This window comes from Simochromis diagramma, unplaced genomic scaffold, assembly GCF_900408965.1.
Source record: "Simochromis diagramma unplaced genomic scaffold, fSimDia1.1 OVJJ01000343.1, whole genome shotgun sequence".
Classification (NCBI taxonomy): Eukaryota; Metazoa; Chordata; class Actinopteri; order Cichliformes; family Cichlidae; genus Simochromis; species Simochromis diagramma.
The window spans coordinates 4,301,797-4,326,241 of record NW_024386831.1 but is presented as its reverse complement, the minus strand read 5'-3'; the positions used below and the strand labels follow the sequence as shown (position 1 = coordinate 4,326,241).

General features: G+C 39.5%; 1 protein-coding gene across 1 annotated transcript in view; it reads right to left on the bottom strand.

Moving 5' to 3' along the window:
• Positions 1-9,118, bottom strand: part of col5a2a (collagen, type V, alpha 2a) — a 40,816-nt gene extending 31,698 nt beyond the window's left edge. Inside the window, exon 1 of the mRNA XM_040027576.1 lies at positions 8,859-9,118. Within this exon, the coding sequence (XP_039883510.1) occupies positions 8,859-8,943 (85 nt within the window). The 5' untranslated portion in view covers positions 8,944-9,118. The remainder of the gene's footprint in view (positions 1-8,858) is intronic.
• Positions 9,119-24,445: the final 15,327 nt, after the last annotated feature.

Sequence of the window (24,445 nt, the reverse complement as noted above, 5' to 3'; positions counted from 1 at the left end):
CAGAAATCTCGAAGGCGGTCTCCCTCCAGATAAAATTACAATGAAGTGTTTTGCTTTACAGATGTGGAACAAATCACCAGCTGACCAATTTTTCAGTTCCGTTATGAAAAAGAACATATTTGCAGTAATCTCATCTGTCTCAATCTGTCTTGTCTTCAGATCGTTAATCACAATTAACAACAACAACCACTTTTCTAGAGGAAATTCCTTTATCCTAACTCTTAAACTGGAGTCTGTTGCGACATACACATGGAGGTATCTGCTGTTGATCACATGTCCCAAACAATCCTCCGGGGTTCCCCTCATTCTCACCTCTTCTGCCTTTCACATTCTCACCTCTTTCTTTTCTCTCGCTCTCTTTTCAGACTCCCTTTCTTATCCCCTGTCCCTGACTCCTCCTCCTCTACTCTGTGTTCCTTCCTCTCTGATCCGCAGCTGTGCCAGGACTTTTCTTCCCCCCCCTCAATGCCCCTCTCCTAGTACTGTAGATATAAAATTACAATGAAAAGATTCTGTATTTAAAGCTTACCCCTCCCTTCTCTTTAAACACTGTGCCACACCAGGAAAAAAAAAAAAAAAAAAAAAAAAAAAGCTCAGAAACAAGAAAGAGCATGCAACTGAATAAAACTCAAAAAAGGCTCAAAGCCTCCACTTAGTGCTCTTATGTAGCCAAAGTAAATAGAGAGTGGCATGATGCACAGCAGACTTCAAGCTGTGTAAACCTTTGTTTGTTTGAATCTCATACGGCTGATCAAGTGAAACCTGAGCGGAAAATATCTAACACGTGAATTACCCGGTTATCCCACACCAGCCTTTGTGTTTGCGTTGCTTTTCTTTTTAATTTGAAGCGTTACAAAAATGCAAAATGGCAGTTTTAATGTTATTCATATGGACATAATTTCAAAGCTAGCACAGAGTAAATTACCACGCCAGCATGTGAGTTTGTTGTTCTTCTGGATGAAATATACTAACTTTCCTCAATGTGCTGTAAACAGCTGAATGGTGAAGCAATAAAGACGGTTGATGCGTAAAGGCTCCTGGCTGACACTAAGAATACAGCAAAGATTTTTTTTTTTTCCAATATTTAACATTGGCTTCACCACTTTAATTCATTCTCATTAACTTTGTCTCTTTTGGCAACTTCTCTGCAAAAGCATTTCACCCATTTGCTAAAACCATCGAGGTTAAATGGTGGCGATGAGTCACCGACAACAAGCAGACATTTCCACATCTCACTGGTCTGGCTCGATGTGAGACGCGTCTGTTTGGGAACACTGGCTGGACATTATGGCCAGTGGCCGGCACAGACTTCACATTGTGTTAACAGAATGCTCCCTTCTTTTTTTACCAAAAAAAAAAAAAAAAATCCTCACTACCCCTCTGGACCTGCTGTGAGCTCTTCACATAATAGCCCAAAGAAGAAATGTCGCGAAACAAAGAAAGTCTTAAATAGGCAGAATTTTATTAGTCCAATCAGTCTTACTTTTTTCTGCAGCCAACACTTAGCAAGTCTTCTTGGTTTCTACTGCTGCTCCCAGATAGTCCATGCATCTGCTCAGCAGATGCATGGACTATGACTTTAATCATAGACGACACTTCAATAAAAACCATACCCTCTGATGGGATCTGGATGGGATGATTAGAAAATACAAACCCTGTGTGTGCTGGAACTCTTAACATTCAAATCAAAATCCAGTAGAAGAGGAGCTCAGTTTAGCCCTCACATTAAAGTGCTAAAATCCACTCGGCCTGACAAAACACCAGAAAGATTGTAATCGATTCGTAAAAGTCTGAGATGGTGGACATTTTCCAGCTGCTAACAGTCTAATTCTGAAATCCTTGCATGCTTATTAGCACTCTTGCTGGTCAACACCAAGAAAACTTAATAATATGATACTGCTGACGAGTTCTTATAGCAGTACTTTTGTCTTTGAAACTAACTTAAATAAAAAATGTTCTGTACAAAAATATGTGAAAAAGAAGTTTTCCACAGGAGTCCCTGCAATCCTGTGGAAAACTAAGTGTACCCAGTGATTCAGCAGCTTGTAGGACCACCATGAGCAGCAGTAATTTGAAGAAATTGTTTCCTGTGTATCAGAATTTCACTGGGCCAGTGCAACGTGTGAAAGCTTTTTGTGTCACATGACTGCCAGATCTGAAAAAGTGAATCCAGTGTGGAAATGCCTGCATTCTAATGGCCAACAGGAGGTCAACTCCCGAAGTGAGATTAGCTGCCAATGAGAAAATGATCCTAATGACCTTGGTACCTTTTCTGATAGGTTTAAGGCTTCATTCTCTACTGTAACTGCTGAAATCAGTTCTGAATTTGTAGTTTCATTTATTTGCCATAAAACTAACTCCAAATTATGTAATCTGACTGAATCAAGGCGTTCAGAAAAAGCTTCCATAACAATTTTTTTAATTATTTGTGTAACGTACAATTTAATATGATTGTTTTCAGTGAAACGCAGTAATCTGCAGTATTTGCAGCTGCTGCAGTTTTATGACCACCTGGACAGAAAAGTACCTCAAAGCACTGCTCATATAGGAGGCATTTCACTGTGAAGTCAGCTGTCCAACGAGTTGTTAACAGCATGTCTTAGGCCACACTGCTAACCCCTGTAACCCATGTAGCACCATTCAGTCACCCTCTTCAGTCGTAATATATACACAGTCAGGCCTCAGCTTAGAATTTGGGTCGGGCCGCAACCTGCAATTATGGCCGGCTGTCACCATTTTGTGGCATTCAAACAAGTCATGGTAGGACTTTAGAATTTGTTTCTGTAAGTTCATAGTCATCCAGGTCATGGTAGACTTAAGTGGTTGAGTTTACTGCAACCAGATGTCTTTTGTAAGTCCTTGAAGTCACTTCAGCTCTCATCCAAACAGCTTCTTCAGTTCTAAAAGCTTTCCGTCAGCCTTAAAATCACATTTTTTTGAAGACTTGAGGTAATTTTGACTTTAAAAGGTTTCATTTAAAACTGTAGGAGAAGTTGAAATTGCATGTGTTAAGATCTTTTTGCATTTCCCGTTATGACAATCAACTGATTCCCTCCACGGCAACTGTGGTGTGATTTTACAGAATCATTACCTGGACCGAAGCACAAAGAAAGGTTTCCAGATGGGCTGTAACATCTCCTGAAAGCTACTACAGCAGCTTTTAAACAGTCACCAGAGGAGAGACAGAGAACATGTACAGAGGGAGTGCTACATTACACTGAGCCCTGCCAACCTGCAGAGGATAAGCTCCAGAGGGTAAAAGTCCCCCTGATCTGCAGGAAAAACTACAACCAGCTGTATCAACACTCGCTGAACAGGCTACGCACCAGCAATGGCTAACTGCTCAAAAGCATTATCATGAAGGCCATGTTTGTTTTCCTGGCATTTTGTGATGGACTATATTACTTTTTAATTGTCGAGAAAGATAATGTTTGCCTGAAAGCTTATAATCTTTACTTTCATGACCAATTAAAGGCCTGCTCCTGCAGTTTAGTACTGAAGTGACGTGGAGCTGGGGAGCTCACGAGACGGAGAGACTGAGAATGATTGGACAGAACATGAAACATTTTTTGACACATACTGAAAGGATGGAGCCTCGATTTTCCAAAATGAAAATCAATCTTTAGACTACTATTATCGTGTCTTCTTACAAACTTCACATCTCCAGATTTGTGTTTAATTGTGTTAAATTGTTAAAATAGAAATCTAAAATTGAAAAGTTTCCGTTTCCTTATGATGCTGCACCAATCTGCTGCGGTGAAGAGAGAGCTGAGTGTGAAACCAAAGCTCTGCATTTACCGGTCGATCTCTTAACCTCACCTGTAGTTATGAGATTTGGGTAGTGTCCGGAAGAATGAGATCACAGGTACAAGCAGCAAGAAAGAGCTGCTCTCTTTCAGATCAAAAGGAGCCAAGCGAGGTGGCTTGGGTGTCTGATTAGGACAGAGGTGTCCAACTCCAGGCCTCAAAGGCCGGTGTCCTGCAGGTTTTAGATGTGTCCTTAATCCAACACAGCTGATTTAAATGGCTAAATTACCTCCTCAACATGTCTTGAAGTTCTCCAGAGGCCTGGTAATGAACTAATCATTTGATTCAGGTGTGTCAAAAACCTGCAGGACACTGGCCCTTGAGGCCTGGAGTTGGACACCCCTGGACTAGGATGTCTCTCAAATGACTCCTAGGACAGGTATTTCTAGCACGTCCTACCAAGAGGAGGCCCTGGGGCAGACCCAATACATGCTGGAGAGATCACATCTCTTGGCTGGCTTGGGAACACATCAGTGCCTAGGGAGAGGGAGGTGTAGGCCTCTCTGCATAGACTGCTGCCCTCAAACCCAGATAAGCAGCAAGAAATTGGATGGATGGGGAACTTATTATACTTCCAGCTCCATATTTTTATTCTTTGACTTCACAAAAATAACTTAGCATGATTCATAGTTTAAAATAACACTCAGCTAAATCATTGGGAACCAACTCAGTTCAGCCACCTCATGAAAGCAGCCATTTAGACTCCTGTGTCTATAAGGTCACCCTCTCAATGACCCAGCTCTTCTGACTAGCTGACCCTTCCAGTCAGAAGGCTCAAACAGGACTATGTATGACAACATTCAGACAGTAGAAATAACTGCTGATGTTGAAGCATCCAAGAGTTTAGGCTTTTGGATCAAATAATGCTGACCTCATTATTTGACACTCAGGCTATGTAAGTGTATATAACAGAAAGGAATGAAAAGGAGTAGATAGTGGATCATGTGAAATGTGCTTGGATTTTCATGCTCTATATACATAATCCTTCAGCGTAACGCTGATATAGTCACAGTGCACCTTTAATTTTAAAGCTTTACACTTTGTAGTGCTTTGCAACTATATTTAACACAGTATAAACATGAATTAAAATTAGCTTTATTTATTCAACTGTGACACCCAACTTGTGAATTAGTGGCCAAGCTCTTCCTCTGACTACCGTAGGGCTCAGTGTCAATTATAATTAAATTAGGACAATTGTAGCATTTGGGGAAACGAGCCTGTTCTGTGTTTACCGTCTGTCCTCTCATCCTCCTCCTACATAGACAAACTGAGAGGATCACAGGACAGATGGGCGAGCAAGTGACAATCAAGCGGCAGGAAACCTGTTAGGAGGAGCCATAATTGCACGGCCTTGGAACAAATAGCTACTTTAACTTGAACCTGTAAAGACAGGGGAGATGGGCTGTCCCCCTCAGACTGTTTAGGGTGTCTTTAACGTTGACAGATGTAAAACTTACTGGCTCACAGTTTACCTAAAGTCACACTGACACACTGTTTTATATTGGCTGTTTAACTTCCTCCCCTTCCAAATAAGACTTTTTTATATATTCCAAGTAGTGCCAAAGAGACTTTTTTAACATCTGGAAGTCATCCTTTCCCCCAATCCTCCATTTTCTGACTGCAATACTCTGGTTTATAAGTAGTTCCCATGGTGCATCCCTGCATGAAAACTCCTAATCAGCTCCACTGTCTCTACCACCAACACACCCCGGGTTTACAGTCTGACATTTCACATCGGTCGACATAACACCTCCTCAAACGTGTAACTGAAACAATATAAGACAATGTACAACCTGGTAAGGCTGACCCCCCTCCCCCCTTCCCTTGTCTTGCCTTTAACTCTGGTAGAAGAAGGCGTGTAATCAAGTCATAGCTCAAAAATGCAGCATGTGTTTCTAATCAAAGCCGTCTGTGGACCTGGTTGAATTCACATGTTTGGACGTTTCAGCTTTAGTAGAAAACAGCCCATTTGTTGCGATGTCACTGATGTGGCAACAACAACTGGAACCAATTTAGGAGGCAGGGTGACCTCATGCTGGTCTGCTGATCTGGAGTACCAGATTTTTGCTTTGTGCTAATGGTTTCTCTCAAACAGAGGAAAAAATGTGCTTGGAGACGCTTTAAGATTTTGGCTGTGATGGAAATGAAAAAGCTGGTGATGATGAGACAAATGTAACTGCGAATACACTCAAAGTAAGCCAGCGGTGTCATGAGGACTGGGTGTTGAGTTTCTTTGATGTAAGGTGCAAAGTGCCATCTTTGAAGACGTTTTACAGCTCCGTCAGTGTCTGGAAGGAGTGGTCTCACACACACATGAACACAGACACACACAGAAAATGCATGATTTCTGTCCTTGGCTAAAACTCTGGGCACAGACTGCTGTTTCTTGTTATTGGAATCAGTATTTTATTGCTATTTTTTTCCGTGTTCACATCCTTAAACTTTCCTCCAAATATTACTGAAAAAATCTGCTTCTTCCAGCACAAGTTGTAGTTTTTCTTTGAGGCCTGCACTATATATTTTCTTTTATCCTGGTGTTCTGTGCTGGCGTCACCATTTCCAAGTGTGAGCTAAAAGTCTGCTCCTTGATCTCATTTTCCAAACCATGTTCTTATGCAGAAAACTTTCCACACATGTGCAGGCACATGTCTCTAATCTAGAGCTGTATCAACTAAAACGTTCAACATTTGTTTTGAACATGTTTTTTTTTTGTCTTCAAAGCATTGTGTTTGATTTTCAGTAACCTCAGTGTCCTATCTTTTTTTTCTTCTCAACAAAAGCAAAATGTTGGCTAACAAAAGATTTCTGAGAGTATGACAACAGTTTCATCGACCATCTGCCAAGCTATGTTTTTAAGTTGCAGTTTCCCTATAAAAGTAGTTCCCTGTAACTAAATGGAATATGGAAATATTCTAATTTGACTTTGTAAACATTTGGATTGGATGATTTGCTTTTTGAAGATTCTTTAGAATTCTTTCTAATGGCCTGCAGGGGGCTCCTCTGATTGCAAAATGTCAGATTATGAAGAAATCTACAGGCAAATTACCGATTTATGACCTCAGTAACCACTTTCCTAATGAGTTTACAGTCTCTGTTGTTAGTTCCAAGTTTCTTTAAATACAACATGCTGTTTATTTACTAAATTGCTTTCTTATTTGGGCTCAAAATGACAATAAAGCTAATGCTTTAGCAAATGCTTTAGGGCTGACCATTTGTTTTCCAAGCTGCTACTGTATAAGTGTTTCTTAGTTCCCAATGCTCATTTGCTACATCCGGTTTCAAAACCCCAAGATGGCGATGGCCAAATTGCTCAGCTCAACACTTCAAGACAAGAACCAATTGTTTCACAGTGGCTACATTAAAATTGTATATACAGTCACCTGGTGGGAAAAAAACACCTAATTAAAGACTGACCTTTTAATCATGCATTTAATCTGGCACAAGGATATATTTTAGCCCAATGAGTGATCTCACTGCAACACTAAGTGTGCTTCAGGAGTTCTGACATGAGTCATTCCAGACAGTAGAGGAAAACTGAAATAGTTTTTGGTCTTGCTGCAGACAGTTGTTAAAAACATGAAATGTAATAACTCTCAAGCAAAACCCATACAAGCAGAGTTGGTCACTGTCTCTTTAAAGCCCCCCCCTCATTAAGACACAAGTATATTGTTCCACAGGGCCTTGAACCACATTTTCCCTTAGTCAACAAAAACCACGGACTTTCCAAAGTTTTTATTTGGTTGAAATGCAACCATCTCCCCCCACCTATGTTCCATGGGAAAAAAAAGCATGCAAGATCGAGTACTGCTGAATATGAACAAATATGGAAAGTGAGATTTAACCAGCTAGAGTAGTGAGATGCTTAAAACATAGCTTCTAGGAGCTATAGAGAACAAAACGGCAGAAACGTGCAGATGTGCACAGCTGGATCTCTTTGTGTATTTAAATACACTGATCATCAAATGTCAGCATTACATTTTGTGTTAAATTTCTTTGGTGCAGATGAAGTGTACACATGCTGCTTTCACCACAGGGTGGCACTCTATCCAGTGTCCAACTATCACACCACAGCTTTACGTGAAACTGAACCCAAAGAGCAAAAACAACTCATTTTGGTTAATTATATAAAGGAAAATAGCTTTTCTTTTTAATTGCACTCTCTAACAGCAGTCCAGTGCTCAGTGTGCCCCATGACATCACGAGGAGAACAAGTCAGTCCCTGTGACGACACAAGACATCAAACACTCCGGTGAGGAAAAAAACAAGCTGGAAGCGTGGTTCAAGTAAAACAAGAACTCTCAGGTGTTCCAGGTCGCAGCTTTGCCAGCTGGAGACATCAGCGGCCCCACAGTCTCAGTGACTCCAGCAGCATCTCTGCTCCTCACATCTGCCCTGAATTAACATGTAGCATGTGTTCCCTCAAAGGCGCGAGCTGAAATTCTTTTCACAGATGTACAATGTAAGGGGGTGGGGGGCAGGGGTGGGGGTTGTGGTGACACTTAATGAATCTTCCAAAGTGGTAGAGTCGTGCAGGAGTAATGTAATACCACAAAGTTCCTCGTTTCCCTGCTCTGCACATTTTCACTGCCTCAGGGTGACATCACTCGCAATCACTGACAGATTTCCACTGAACTGTTTTCTGACATGCAGAGCTTCTTTTTTTGCCATTAGCAAATAATCCACAAGATTCTCTTTTCGTATTAATCATCTTTAAGCCTGACACAGACTCTTCAGTGGGCTGGAAACATTTCTCATCCACACCAGAACAAGTCAGTGGGGCAAATTAAGTTGTCATGTGCAAGGAGAATTCAACAAACCAGCAAAAACCCCGTCTATCTAAAATAGCTTCTCCTAAATCAAAATAACACTTAATTACATTTCTGCAATATTAATAATCAACATAAGTCTATACAACCAAGCCTAATTTGTACTTCAAAGTTTTCTCATGCCTGCACAAAAAGTCCAAGCCAGTATCTGAAGGTTAGCCACCTTCACACATTATCACCAACAACAATAGGTGTTAACATAAGCAGCTGATGGGGTTCACTTACCGCTGGTCTGAGATGAAACAATCAAAACCTGAGCAACGGAGACCAGCAGAAAAAGGAAAATCCTTAAATGCACAAAGCTCTCCATGTCTATAAGAAAGACATGAGCTGTCCTTGTGTGCAAAGCGAGGGGAAAAGGGATGAGAAGAAGAAAAAAAATGTTCAGGTTATCACTGCACCACCATGAATACAAGAGTGCCTCTCCTTGTAAGCAGCAGACCCAACCCTGACTGCAAGAGTGCTTTTTTTTTGTGTAGTTACAGCTTTAAATGAGAAGAATGCTGGCGAGCCTAATTTTCCTCCCCCTTTTGTCAGCCCTCTCCCATAACCATCCTCTCACAGGCTTTGTGGCTGTGAGAGAACTACACCCATGTTCACAAGCTCTCATAGTTTCCAGTGTTTCTTTCTATCTATCTTAAAAAATGAGCCGTCTTTACTCTGACGCATAGAGAAAGATGTCAAGGAGGAGATAAGAAAAATGACTTTGCTTGTTTGAAGGTGATTTTTTTGTTTCTTTTCTCTTCTACTTTTCTTCAGAACTGGTCACTAAGAAAGACCATAAAAGCGCCTTTTTATTGCTGTCTCTGGGGCACCAAACAGGACAGTTTTTACTGGGCAATTAAAAGTAAGAATAGAGTTTATTACAATTGTTTTTCAAAAGGGAAACTGAAGTCAAGAAACTTTATTTGAAGATTACATTAAATGGATTTCTTAGGCAATTACTGACATATTTAATTATACTGAGCAACAAGCACACAAAGAGAGCTAAAAACCAAAGTGAAATAGCTGCCGTGGGTGGTCATGACTGTAGGTGGTCATCGCTGGGAATCTGGTGTGTAATTTTAGAGAGAAATCTTGAGTTGACACCTCTTGACTTACGATGGGAACTTGGAAATTGCCTGTGCAAACAACAGCTTGGCATCTGATTGGAGAGCAATATTTTAAACAAAAAGAAATGCAACACTTTTTTAAATGCCTTATTTTTTCACTCTATCTTGTAGCACCTTAGCAAGACCTTCACAGACACCTTAGCAAAGTTCCAAATTTTAATACAATCTAATAATTTTCTTGCCATAAAAACAACATCAATATGCTTCTAATAATCTACTAATCTATTTCATAGACTGTGTTAGAAAGATGGACATAGCCACAATTATATCCTCGTAGCATTTATGAGCCTCAGCTCTGAGATTTTAACTGTCACCATCTTGTTTTTTGTCATTTTAATTTTTAAACCACATGGGACCATATTCAAACGAAAGGCTCGATTAGGTCTGTTACTAGCTAATGCTAACTCTGGTTATCTAGCTTGATTTGCAAGATGTGGCTGTAATTGGATGCTGATTTAAGAATAGTTTTACAGTTACTTATGCTAGTTATGGCATTTTTTCCAGTCTTAAACCTGTTTATTTGTGCTGTAAAACTTTGGAATTTTAATGGGAGTCTATGAGGATTGATTCGACTTCTGAGACAGCCCCAAGTGGCCATTGGAGGAAATGCAGTTTTTGGCATTTGTTACTGGCTTCACTTTACAGCCCTGGGAGTTGCTATTTGCTCACATTTGCCATAAATCAGTGAAATAGGCTTTAAATGAGCCAATAATTCATCCACATGGAAGAGAGACAAAGGAATAACAGAGCGTTTCAGAGAGAATGATTTTCACTTTCAAATATAGGGACGATCGTAGCTCAAGAGTTGGGAGTTCGCCTTGTAATCGGAAGGTTGCCGGTTCGAGCCCCGGCTTGGACATTCTCGGTCGTTGTGTCCTTGGGCAAGACACTTCACCCGTTGCCTACTGGTGGTGGTCAGAGGGCCCGGTGGCGCCAGTGTGTGAATGTGTGGATGACTGAATGTGTAAAGCGCTTTGGGGTCCTTCGGGACTGGTAAAGCGCTATACAAATACAGGCCATTTACCATATGATCTGTATATCAGTGTAATGAATAACATCATGAATGACAACACTAAATAGCAACAGAAAAGCTAATGTGATAGAGCTGTAGTTCACACTTTTTTTTTTTTGCTCTTAATTGTAGATTAAATCATACATGACTGAATGTAAACCTACAGTATCTCAGATCGTTTTCTAAGCCCAGTTTTGACACACAGACATCTAAACCTCAACAATGTGGCAGGAAACAGCTGTGTGCCATGTTCACCAGGTGCTAGAAGTGCCAGGTTATTCCATGTGTGTATATATAGAGAGAGCGGGGGGGGAGTTCGTGACACTGGAGTAGAGGTAATGCGAAAGACAGCTGTTTTCTTGTTGGCCCTGCCCAGAAACCATGTCTGCCAATTCCCCCAGAGTCCCACAGAGCAACAAGACTCACAAGAAGCATCAGCCATATTTTCTCTGTAAACTGAAGGATAAAGGAAACACTAGAACACTGACTGCAAACACTGCAAGTTGCTGCCTGTTTCCAAAGACTTTGTCATCGCAAAGAATGTTGCCAAAGGGAGAGCAAGTGATCTGGGAATCAATTAGTGTGAATCCTGGTTTGTCCCCTGCTGGTTTGTATACAGGCTAGCTTGGCAACTGACTGGTTAGAAAGTAAACAGTATTAATCTGCATGCAGAGGAACTGCCTCCCTGCTTGCATTTGCTGATTGGACTGCCTTTATTTAAGGCAAGCTTCACATTTATTTAAATTAAATGATTTGCTGTTGTTATAATTAGTAAATGAACAAGGTTCATGTGGGGTTTTTTGTTTGTTTGTTTGTTTTTAAAGAGACTAAATCATTCGTTGTAGAACAATATATGAAGCTAAAGTTACTGTCCCCCATTTGTTTCTGGATTAATCATGGGTTAAAGCCTCAGGTTTGGCATTTTAGCCATCACTATCTTGTGCGATGATTTTTTGGGAACAGAAAAGATGGTGGCGTGTTAGCGGTTATTAGTTAACCAGCTAGCAGCCTGCAAGTACAAATGATTGCACAGCAGGCTTTATTAGGTGTTAGATATTTAATTAAAATGCCCCAAAGGGCACAAAAACCACAAAAAGGGTGAAGATGTCTACCTCAGGGATCTCAGCAAGCTGAGCCGCCTGCTTCAGACACGTGTACCGACACCTACCTGTCCAACAAAGTAGTCACGTCCCTTGTAAGTAAACTATAAGCTTCAAAACAATTGGAATGTTTGAGCAATAAAATTGACTCCTCATCAGTTTAAATAGGGGAAATTAGCTAGAGAGAAAAGATGTAAATTTTTTTGGTAACAGACTCGTGTTTATGTGCTGTAAGACAGGCCATTTATGAATAAAGCTAGCTAGCTAGCCAACCCCAAGTGGCTATCAAGACTATTGCAATGTAAATATTAAATGCAGTGGATTCCAATAAGGAAATTTAAAGCATCATATTAACCATAAAAATGTAAATGAGATTTTAAAAAGAGCTAAAATCAACAATCGCTGGATAATCTGTGAAACAATCTGAAACTAGACAACTTAATGGCAAGGTTTTCTTCATGTATTAACATGAAGTAATCTAATTATTTGATTGCAAAGTTGCTGCCAGGAAGATTTCACGTTTTATAATACAACAGACATTCAGCCACACCACACCAACAACTGCTCTTAAGTAATAAATCCTACTTCAGTCTTAATATTTTTATGGAAAAAAGATGATAAAGGGGGGACACTTAAGCTAATTTTCAACCCATTCCTTTATTCTTGGACTCCGCAAGAGGAGCTTGTTCAAAATAATATTTATTTATTTATTTTTTATTTATTTATATTTTTTGATTTTACAGGCTTTGGTGCAGCCCCTCAGTTCAACCAGCATCTGAAACAAGCTGTTGTAACATTCCTCCCACTCCATTGAAGCTAACTGTTCTGATTGCCCGCCCCTCATTAAGACAGGGATATGTGCTTTTATTGAAAGCCAAAAGTACAATGAAAGTGTGAGAATCTAGCCCCTAAATCAGTTTTAACCGTGACCTTTTGTCCGTTTGCTGACCTCATCCTCATTATCTAAAATTTTACCCATGTTTAAACTGAATAGCCACCAATTATATATAAGACAGAAAACAGGGGAAAGCAGCATAGGTCCCCTTTCATAACATGGTTTTGCATGCACAATGTCTGCTGCATCTTGGGTGATTTCCTAATCTATTTTGCAGTCAGCAGATCAATCTGCAGCTCTTGGTTTCTTTTTACATAAAAGGCACAGAGTCATGAACAAATATCATTTGCTAAAATTACACTGTCATCACTAAGAATACATTAAAGGGGGAAGGGATTATATTTTCAAATTTCAGGGGTTTGAAAGATGATTATCCAACTCCACTTCCTGTCTAAAAAAAAATAAAAATCATAAATATATGTGACCTGTCTTCACTGCACTGTAACTGAAAACTCTCTGGACTTTGTCCAAACTCAAGGGAAGTGAACACATTAGACTGTGGCTGCACTTACTCTGTTATTAATGAATTAAGCAAAACTGCAATACTTATTTTACCAAAAACAAATGTTCATAATGTATTTACATCATCATACACTGAAAGACTCACAATTTACTCACATGTAAATTAGCCCCGTGTTATCAAAAGCGATTAACGGCTTTATTTCTCAGCCTTTGCTCATTTAGTCAACTGAAAACAATAAAGTGGGATAGTCCATGCGTACAGCTTTTTGCTTGTATTTTGTCTTAATAAACACGTATTGATTTTAAAGAAGGTGAATGGTCTTCGTTTTCCAATTGCATCACACTTTTCACAGTCTCACGATGGTGGTTGCCAGTTGGTGTCTGACCAGTCTCTAAGGCCCCTATGACTGGAGCCCAAGCTTGGAAGATATTCAAGCATGCTACTGGTGCATGATTCAAGCTGGGGTTGGTGGCAAAGCGCAAATAAAAACAGAGTTCTTGACCTCTGAAAAAAAATTCTGTACTGCAAGCCTCATCCCCAAAGTTCCTGAATTTTCAGACTTTTCTGAAAATTCTGTTTGACTTGAAATAAAATGATATCTCTGGTCAACCCGGTCTCACAGCATTTTTTTGAAATACTCACAGTTTTTAATCTATTAATGTTGCTGGACATGAACTTCTATTTATTCCTCAACACGAGATTCCCTGCATATTGTGTTACTAAACCAAATATTTCATCTTCCCACTTCCATATAATCTAATCTGTATGCATGCACACAAACTCAAATACTTAAGAAGAAAACTAGATTGCTTTTTATGACTATTTCACAAACTGCTGTGAGACTGCACTGCTCTTAATTTCTTGCAGGCCCGGTCCCTGGAGTTCTTCTAAAGGTTCCTGGACTATGGATAGAGGTCCTGTGGTGGAAATGCAGCTTGCAGAATGGGCAAGTTTTAGACAGCTCAACTCTGCTATGTGTTTAATGGCCCAGGAAAAAAATTATATATAGATCACTGACTTCACATTTGCAAGTCTGCTGTATAGGGAAGTAGTTATGAAAATCTCTGATCTGACACATCTGGCATCATCCATCTATCTACTCCTCCATCTCCACCCACAATACTAAACTCCTCCTTTTTGGCTTCTTTTTAAAGCAACGAAGCCTGTGTCCAGAGTGAAATGGTATCAGATGACTGCCAAACCCAAAACTTTTCTCCTATAACTTTGCCTAAACTGCGTCACAGCAGTTCACACATTCTCATCCTCTATGATGTTTCAGTGTCTCTGGCTAAAGTTGATGACTGCAGCAGTTACTCAAAGTGCCTGCTACAGTGATTTGGAATACAGGCACTTTGCCACTTGCATTACCTAAAAACACGTTTAAAAGTTGAAGCAGAATGAGGCCTGGCTCTGAAACAGCATGCCTCGCACTTCTGAAGGTGTGTTTGAAATGTTCGTTTCAAGCCTTTAAGCAAAAAGCTATTTTTTAACTTTTAGTGTTTTTTCTGAAGGAAGACAAACTATAAAACATCTGTACATTCTGTGCTCCTTTTTAAGACATCCGATGGCACTGACAGACTTTGTGGTAGGGGGGCTTCTTTGATAGCTTAGCTCTGGACTGAACCGGAGAATGGAAATAATTAGCAGTGTCTAAGTCTCCAAGGCTACGACTGCCAAAATATTGCAATAAACAGACTGTGCAGCCAGAGCTCACACACCATCAGAAAGCTCACCATTCCTCAGGAGAAGCAGCCATCCATAACCATGAGCTAGAATTGTTTCTGCCCTGCATTGCAAACATTACATTTTAAACCACAACACAGAATAAGAATTCTGTCCTCAGACATCAGAAATGAAAAGATTTAGTTCTGATGTCAACTCATTTTTTCGAGAACAGGAAGCATTTTGGAGCATATGGAAAGCACATGGAGCCCACTGTAAGATGCAGACCTCAATGATGTATATGATGTTGTCAAAGGAGCTCACTGAGATAAAAAGAAACCTCCAGGTGACCCACACTTATGTAATACTTGTCCATCTTGAAAAAACTGAACCAAAGAAGAAGAAAGCATTTATTCTGTGTACATTGACAAGAATCAATAAATACAGTATTAGACCTGACAGATGAAAAGTTTTTCAGTGGCTCCAATCAACAGATTAATTTATTGCAGGCCTGGTCCCTATAGTCCTGGACTATGGAGAAAGTTCCTGTGGTAGAAATGCAGCTTCCAGAATAAAGAAGTTTTAGACAGCTCAACTCTGCTATGTATTTAATGTGCTGGAAGCTGCATTCCATTTCTTAAATAAAAACAACGTTACACCTCTGTTCTTATACAGTACCACAACATGCCCAGGTGTGGACATCCAAGTAAATTTATCTCAAGGTAAGACTGTGTAATGATCAGAGAAACCAAAAAATCCCAAACAAACTAAAAGCTACATGTCATGTTCTATTGGCCTGAGGTAGCATGCTACGTTTTAAAATTCATAACAGTACTATTAGAAAAACAGGGTAAACATCGAAATTCGTTTCTCCCTAAAGAGATCATGGCAGCATTGCTTAGGTTTGCAGAATCAAACTTCATCTGAACTCTTTCTGGAACAATGCTCTTTAGACAGACAAGACCAGAGTGGAGATGTTTGACAGTAATGCACAGCACCATGTGTAGTGAAAACCAAACACAGCATATCAGCACAAACACCTCATACCAACTGTTAAGTGGTGGAGACGTGGTGATTTGGGCTTGTTTTGTGGCCATGGACCTGGGCACCTTGAAGACACCAACTTGACCATGAACTCTTCCATTTACCAAAGTATTCTAGGGTTAAATGTGGGGCCCTCTGTCCAATCAGATAATACAACAGGACAATGATCCAAAACAGAACAGCAAATGAACCAAACAATGGACCAGTCAAAGTCCAGACCTCACCCTGATTAAAACGCTGGTGAGATCTTAAGAGAGTGGTGAATAAATGAATGTTATGGTGAAGAGAAGCTATCTTGTAAAGAAAACTGGGCCCAAGTTCCTCCACAATGATGCGCGATGGTGATAAAATTATACAGTTACAATTATTTCCAGTTATTGATTAAGGTGATTCTGCAAGATACTGAATCATCAGCATTTTTCCTGTTCTTTACATGTCTCTTTTCACTTGAATCACTGAAGGCACCACTGTGAATGTATAGTTGAAAAGGTCCTCAAAACTTTAAATCACTGGTTTTATTGAGCAACAGTCCTACAGTCAGACTCGAGCTTGCATCGAGTTGTGAAACTGTTCCATGTCATCCCTGGAGAAACTGAGTGTTCATGCAGACTGTAAAAAAGTTTGGTAGCTCTGGCCACAAATGCATAATTAGTCTTTAAATATTTGGAAAGTTCAAGGAGAACATTTTTGGCAGACCAAAGGGTTCATTCCTGAGAATGAGGATGAGGAGTTCAGTTTCAAGTTACACTTGAAGTTACACTTGAAACTGAGCCAATACCAACAACATATTGTACGTGATTAGTTAAATCGTTTGAAATCACTTCTTAATTCAAATGGAAACTGTTGTAAATGGAAAAGAGCCTAGATGCTGTTTTTTGAGGCCATTTGTAAACAGGGGTGATTTGCATCTGATGCCAGTGTAAACAGAGCTTGGTAGAGAGGATGACACAAAAGCATGAATTATCTTTTTGAAAGCTGTATTTCACTGTGGCCATATACACATACATACATACATATATATATACTTTATATAGTCAAATTTGAGCTAGTTGGTGCGAGTTTTGCACAAAATCTGAAACAAGTAGTACTGAAAATGAAAGTGATCCTACAGGCAGAAAGTTTTGACAGAATTCTCCCAGGCAATGTAAGCTGTGAGCTGACTTCCTACAGCGGAAAAATCTCCCCCTGTGCTATCTCTTTCTTATTCCCCACCAATCCTCCCTCCACACTCTGACTGCCAAGGCTGTGATGAATTTCCCCCATTTCCTAACGTGCAGTTTTCATGGTTTTGGCTCATCTGCTAAAGTCATCTCATCTCAAGTCCTCCTACCAAATGGAGAAGACATTGGAGGCCAGTAAAACAGAGACAATAACAAGCAAGAACCTGAAACAAGCAAATTTGATTTCCTTAACAGAAGAAATACATGCTCAAGGTACAAAATGATCTACACAAACATTCACAACATTAAATCCTTCCTGGTGCAACTTTAGCCATGTGTTTGTCTGCAAAATGGTAATTTTTTTGTAATGCTGAGCAGCAAAATCAGGCTAAAACTATTGACATTAATTATTCCTGGCATTTATTATCCATTTTCAGTTGTCCTCTCACCTAATTTGCCTCTTTTATTATGGAAGCCAAAGCTCATCTGGACAGCAGGGGTTTGTTGTTCATAGCATGAATCTTTCCAGACTGAGCCCAAGAAACCTACACCAAAGCTTCTCCTGTGTACCCACATATGAGAGCCACATGCTACGGTGAAACCAGGGTCAACTTGAAGTGAATGTCTTCCTCAGTCCTCTTGCTGAGCTCTTGATGCAATCCTGAAGAAAACTGGGCCAAATGAGTGTTTTAGTACTTAGCAATGAGTGATTATTTTAAGCTGCTTTTATTTGTTTTTAAATGTTTGTCCAATGCTGCCCCTGTGTACCTCTCTGAGCTTCTTCATCCATACATACCTCCCCGGTCCCTCAGGTCGGCAGACCAGCTCCTCCTGAGCGTGCCCAGGACTAATCGTAAGCTCAGAGGGGATCGGGCGTTTGCTGTGGCAGCACCAAAATTGTGGAATGAGTTGCCTTTACATGTTAGACAGGCACCTTCCTTATCTGTTTTTAAATCACGTCTTAAAACATATTTATTTACCTTGGCTTTTAGCACAGCAGGACTTGTTGATGTCTCTTAATACGTTTCTTATTAATTATATTATTTTTAATTTTAAGATATTTTATATGTAATTTAAACTGTTTCCTCTCTGTTTTATATTTGTAGCACTTTGGTCAACATTGTTGGATGTAAAGTGCGTTATAAATAAAGATGCTATGCTATTATCACAAACTCCTCAAAGCAAGTTTCATTACTGAATGGCCATCTCACTGTGGCTCAGGGACTTATGTGGGTAGGTAATTTGAAGCATTGTCTAAATTCACTATAATTTCACTGCTCACTAGGCTAAAAGTTTCACGTATAGAATCACCAGTTAATCCAAGAGATCAAGAAGTTTACCCAGTATGCAATTTTTCTGATGGAAGTTCAACTTTTGCATTTTTTTGTTGTTGTATAATTCTTCCAAAGGTTTTAGTTCAGTATTTTTTACTTGAGCGGCATATCTCTTCTTGTGACAGTCATCATAGTTTCTCTGCACTATTATGATGCAGTTACTTAACTTTTATGTAGGCTCCATAAAGAGTTATAAAGATGTTATGTTTATGTCATTGCTCTACATATTATTGTTAAAGTCATCACTTATCTGAAGTTCACAGTGTAACTTAAGGAAACATCAACAACAAGGTATTCCCAAGCCAGCTGAAGGATGCAATCTCTCCAGCATGTCCTGGGTCTCTCCTGGGACCTCCATCTGGTAGGACATTCCCTGAACACCTCATCTATAAGGCATCCAGGAGGCATCCCACTCCTGAAGTGTGAATCACTTCAGTCTCTTTTTAATATGGAGGAATAACATCTCTACTCTGAGTCCCTCAAAAATAACCAAGCTCTAAGCTTTATTTCCACCACTTACTAGCCAGAGTTCATGAGGAGGTTGACCAGAAAATCAACACTAAACCAAAGTCAAAAGACAATATTGTTTTATACTGTGCAAAAAGATTTTCATTGGTGTTTCTTTGTAACTAACTGTACTTTTTGTGTTGCATTAGTCAAAGTGAGCCAAGCTTAACTTTTAATCTTTTCCCCCAAAGTTTCTGCAGTATTTTTTCTCCGGTCAAGCATTTGTGGTTGTGAGATCAATGTGCATGCAGGAACGTGTGCAACTCAGCTTAAGTGGAACCCAATTTATTTTCTGTAGCTACTAAAAGAAGCCAAAACAATAGCTCATTCTCAATTGACAGACAAGTCACAAATGTATTTTTAGGCAACTGCTCCCTTTCTTAGTGATCAAATAAGCCAATTGTTAAATTAATCAGCATTTTCACTGCCTCTTTCTCATTTCTCCTGACAATAGCAGTGATAGTAATGATGATAGATGTCAGAACAGCTAACAGGACAAGTCTGAACATACCTCTCAAATGAAACAACCAATGGGAATGTCAGGTTACAAATGATGAAACAAAGCCATAACACAACAGTCATCTGTCAGAGATGAGCTCCTCCTGGCAGACGGCAGGCAATCTGGGGAAGGGATTTCCTCAGTAATGTGGGAGGACTATAATGGAGAGTATAAGCAGAAGATCTAATTTATAGAGAAAACTAAATTTACTTCATTGAAGAGCATTATGTAAATAGAAATCCCAATCCCAAGTGTGTTTCAGCATCTGGCTGTATATTACCACATATTTATGAGGCTACAGTGAGAAATAAAAAGTAAAACTGCCTTTCTGTGTATGTGATTGAGCTGAAATACTTTCTTTTCTTTTTCACTGAAGCTGTAGTTTGAAATGTTAAGGAAGTTTGCACTAGTGGTTAGCAGCTTCAGCTCTTATTCCAGAGAACTGGAACAACCAGATCAATAAATGGTATGAAGCTTTTCAGTGTGGCCTAATGCCTGACCACATGTACATTTGGTTTTACATGGTTGTGGAGAAATGATTTGCACCTTGTGGAAAATGTGAGGAGGACTGAGGCCACTGAGCATGAGTCATTGGCCAGCTATCTTTGAGGGGGATGGAAGTCCTGCCTTTGAGTGCCGGACTCAGACTTTTGTTTACTTTTCAGACAGAGGAGTTGAGAGGCACACGAAGGGGAAGATGGTGGGAAGAAGCATAACTTAAAACACAGATAGAAGCAAAAAGTTCAATGCATGAAAATGAGCGAACATAACTATGCTTTATTTGGCTTATAACAGCTTTGCACTTGAGTCAAGTTTTCTAGATGGACAATATAACCTAAACCTGCCATAGTTAACATTTATTTCTCAAAAGTATTATTTAGAACAGCTCAAAAGGCCTTATTCTTTGACTTTATGAGAAAACACAACCCAAACACATCACGATTAGTCAGGCAATCTTCCTAGAGACTGGGAAATTATGACTGCTTTAGTGAGGACTTTGAGGGCTGCTGTAAGCTGACTGACTGAATTGGTCACATTGACTAAAGGTTATCCATGTTTGCATGGGGCAAAGCTTCAAAAATAACTGTAGGTGATTCAAACCTGAGTCATCAAAAATTCTACAGAGACTCAGAAGAAATTGGAAAATTAAGGAAGTTCAGTAAATGCTTAAAAAGACACTGATCATAATCAGAATTACTTTATTAATATGTGAAAAAAATGTTTGTCAAGACAGGTTTGCTAAGAATCTCTTTCTTCTCTCCCTTTTTTGTCATACTCTTTTGAGCTGAGATGTGATGTAGCATCCTGAGACCTCTTGGAGAACTCTGCAATGACCTAGCATCTGACCAAATACCGAACGTGCATTGTCAGTCATTAAATCTCAGTCATATGGGCCTAGAGACCAGTTTAGGACATTCTGGCAGGCACTAGAGAAAAATGTGCATTCCCTAGCCCATTGGCAAATAGTTGGAATAATTTCCAAGTATAATTAGTTGCAAAGGGGGTGCTCCATTGAAAAACCTTGCAATTGCCACGGTCACCTGTTGTTTGCATAGAAGACACCGACTTGTCTGCTAAGGCTCACCAGCTACTTGCCAAGTATCAGCAAAATTTTGAAAAGTACAGTGCAAAATATGAAACAGAGACCACTGGCCTTTGAAGTAAATATGTTGGTTGCCATAGTATGGCATACAGTTGTGGTCAAAAGTTTACATACACTTGTAAAGAATATAACATAATGGATCTACTGAGTGTCCTGTTATTTCTAAAACTCTGATTTTTCTCTGATAGAGTGATTGGAACAGATACTTCTTTGTCACAAAAAACATTCATGAAGTTTGGTTCTTTAATGACTTTATTATGGGTTAACAGAAAAAAGTGATCACATCTGCTGGGTCAAAATTATACATACAGCAACATGAATTAGCAATTTTGGTGACTTAGAAAGTTGTCAGTGAACTGAGCTTCATAGCATGGCCTCTTAACTTCTTGTGAGTGATTATGAGTGACTACAGCTGGTGACTTCTCTTAGACAGGTTAAATAGGGCTCATTGGATACAAACGCCCACAAATGCTACAATGGGAAAGTCAAAGGAGCTCAGCATGGATCTGAAAAAGCGAATTATTGACTTGAACAAGTCAGGAAAGTCACTTGGGGCCATTTCAAAGCAGCTGCATGTCCCAAGAGCAACAGTGCAAACAATTGTTTGTAAGTATAAAGTGCATGGCACTGTTTCATCACTGCCAAGATCAGGAAGAGAACGCAAGCTATCACCTGCTGCTGAGAGAAAATTGGTCAGGAGGGTAAAGAGTCAACCAAGAATCACCAAAAGGCAGATCTGCCAAGAATTAGAAGCTGCTGCAACACAGGTGTCATTGTCCACAGTTAAACGTGTTTTGCATCTCCATGGACTGAGAGGCTGCCATGCAAGAAGGAAGCCCTTGCTCCAAAAGCTTGCTCTGCTGACCCAGCAGATGTGATCGCTTTTTTCTGTTAACCCATAATAAAGTCATTAAAGAACCAAACTTCATGAATGTTTTTTTTTGTGACAAAGAAGTATCTGTTCCAATCACTCTATCAGAGAAAAATCAGAGTTTTAGAAATAACGGGACACTCGGTAGAGCCATTATATTATATTCTTTACAAGTGTATGTAAACTTTTGACCACAACTGTAAATTTTACTTCAAACATTCTCAGTTTATGGTTTGTGTCACAATTTTTCAAGTTTCACTACCGCTCAGGATCTAGTTAGCAAGTGTTTGCAAACTATGGGTAACTGTGGCAATCTGATAGCAATCAAATTGATTACAAGGAGCTCAGCATTCTTTTTACAAAAAATGTCACCTAGTTCTTGTCAGCAACCACTCATCAACCAATTGGGGATTACACAGATTTCCTGTTTTCCTGTGGTTGCTGGGTGTTTACCAACCAGTATCTAGACCTGCTTGACTGAGGCCTTAGTCATAATAATTATTCCACCTGTATATTTGTGTTAATTTTGATGAGTTGGAAAGACATCATGTCATGTTGCCACTATCTTGGCTGAGCCCAGGAATGACTTCCTTTTAACAACTGAATTTGTAACTGTGTACAGACTGCTGGGAACAGTACGCTGTTTGATTTTGACCTTATGTTTGTTTGAAATAATAGAATAGAATAGAATAGAAAACTTTATTTGTCAATTTCTTCAAATGTACTTGCCCTACAAAGGAATTGAAATTACGTTTCACAAATAAGAAATGAAAAAGATGTTTCTGTGATGTTATGTTTACCCATGCATCCACCTCAACCTCTTTGCACCGACTCTGACAACATAATTAAACCAACTTTGTGCTCCTGTCCTGTTACTATGGTGTAAATACTTGATTAAACAGTTCTGTTCTCCTTCACAGTGATATTGCTACTTCAGTTTAAACCTTTTTGTCTGAGATACATTAAATGAGAAGAAGGGGTGTTGGGATTGTTGTGAAGTAAATCTAGAGCCTCTTTAACAGGAGAGTGCATTGTGTTTGTACTTTAATTAGTATGTTTTCATTTTCTATATTTCTTTTTCACATGAGGTTTGCTTAACAGTCTGGGCTGAGGAAGAATTTTGGTTTGCATAAAAGTACACCCGATGACAAATTTAACCCATGTTTGATGTATTTAAGACTTTTAAATTCTATGTATATCTATAATGTTTGCATTAAACGTCTAATTAAGTTACTCTGCCACTTGACACTTTGGATGATTCAGATATTCTAATAACATTACTCACATATGGTGCCATAATTAGAGCTGTTATGGTCCGTCTAGGGGTGACCAGACGATATCATCAGGGTGATCCATCCTCATCTGATCCCAAGCAGCACATCACACAGCTAGTAAAGTTTTAAGGTGATTTATTTACAATGAGTGGATTCCTGTGGTGATTTGACACAAAAGAAAGGAGCAGTACTATAACTGTGGGTGGACCTAACTCCAAAACAACAAACAAAAGGAGCCTATCTCAAGGTTGTGTCAAACTTGCCTACGAAAAGAATTAAACCAAATAACAACAACTTGCCTCCCTAACATAAACACGAGAACAAAAAGGCAGTCCAGTACATGCTCCTGTGTAAAGCAAACAGCGCTGGGCAGGCAACATGAAGTCTGCTGGATGAGACGACCCAAGGATGAATCCCCTGGGTGTCCATGGCGGTGTCATCATTTACATCGTCTCCGGGTTGTTAGCCAATCCGCATCCATCAACCATCCCCTGGATCCACCAATGACAGAAGGGCACCTGCACACTTAGATTTGCATAGGACACACATTACGACAGAAGTCGTAACAGAGCAAAATATTTTGTTATGTTCTGGTTTATCACCAAATACCTTTATAATTAATACCACTTCTATCAGTCTTAGCTATATGTTATATTTACTGGTAAATAGAACATGTTCCCAATCTACCATACTAACCTGTGAGATTTTAAAATATAAGGCTATTAGATAGCTGCATTAATATTGTCACTCTAAGTATTTTAGCTTGTTAATATCCACATCTAGCTGAAAGCAGTTCTCTACAAAGCCTCTAGCAAGACTCTGATCTCTATGTGACTGTGCAATGATAAGGTTGCACACTAGCTAAGAGTAATCAAACACACATCACTGTGATGGATGACACATAACCTTTAATTAGCCGGTCCAGCACTTGCTCCGGGCATAAACCACTTGATCATCATTAGCTATTCATAACAAAGCTCATGGCTTTGAATGAACCTTTAGCCTCCTTACCATGACAAGTTATACTGTCCGGTTTTTCATGACATTTGAAATGGACAATTGTGATTCCAAGTTAATTATTATGTTTTATGACATCATGCTCATATTCACATTCTAAATATTTCAAATCCATCTAAGAAAATTAAATCAGAAGAAAATCATTAGCTTTTCTTAAATAAAAGTCTTTCTTGGGGAACAGGACTGGACGTGTATGTTTGTGAGTGTTATGGAGTGCTATGCAGGCTTGAAGCACTTTGCATGGCCTCAGGATTTGCAA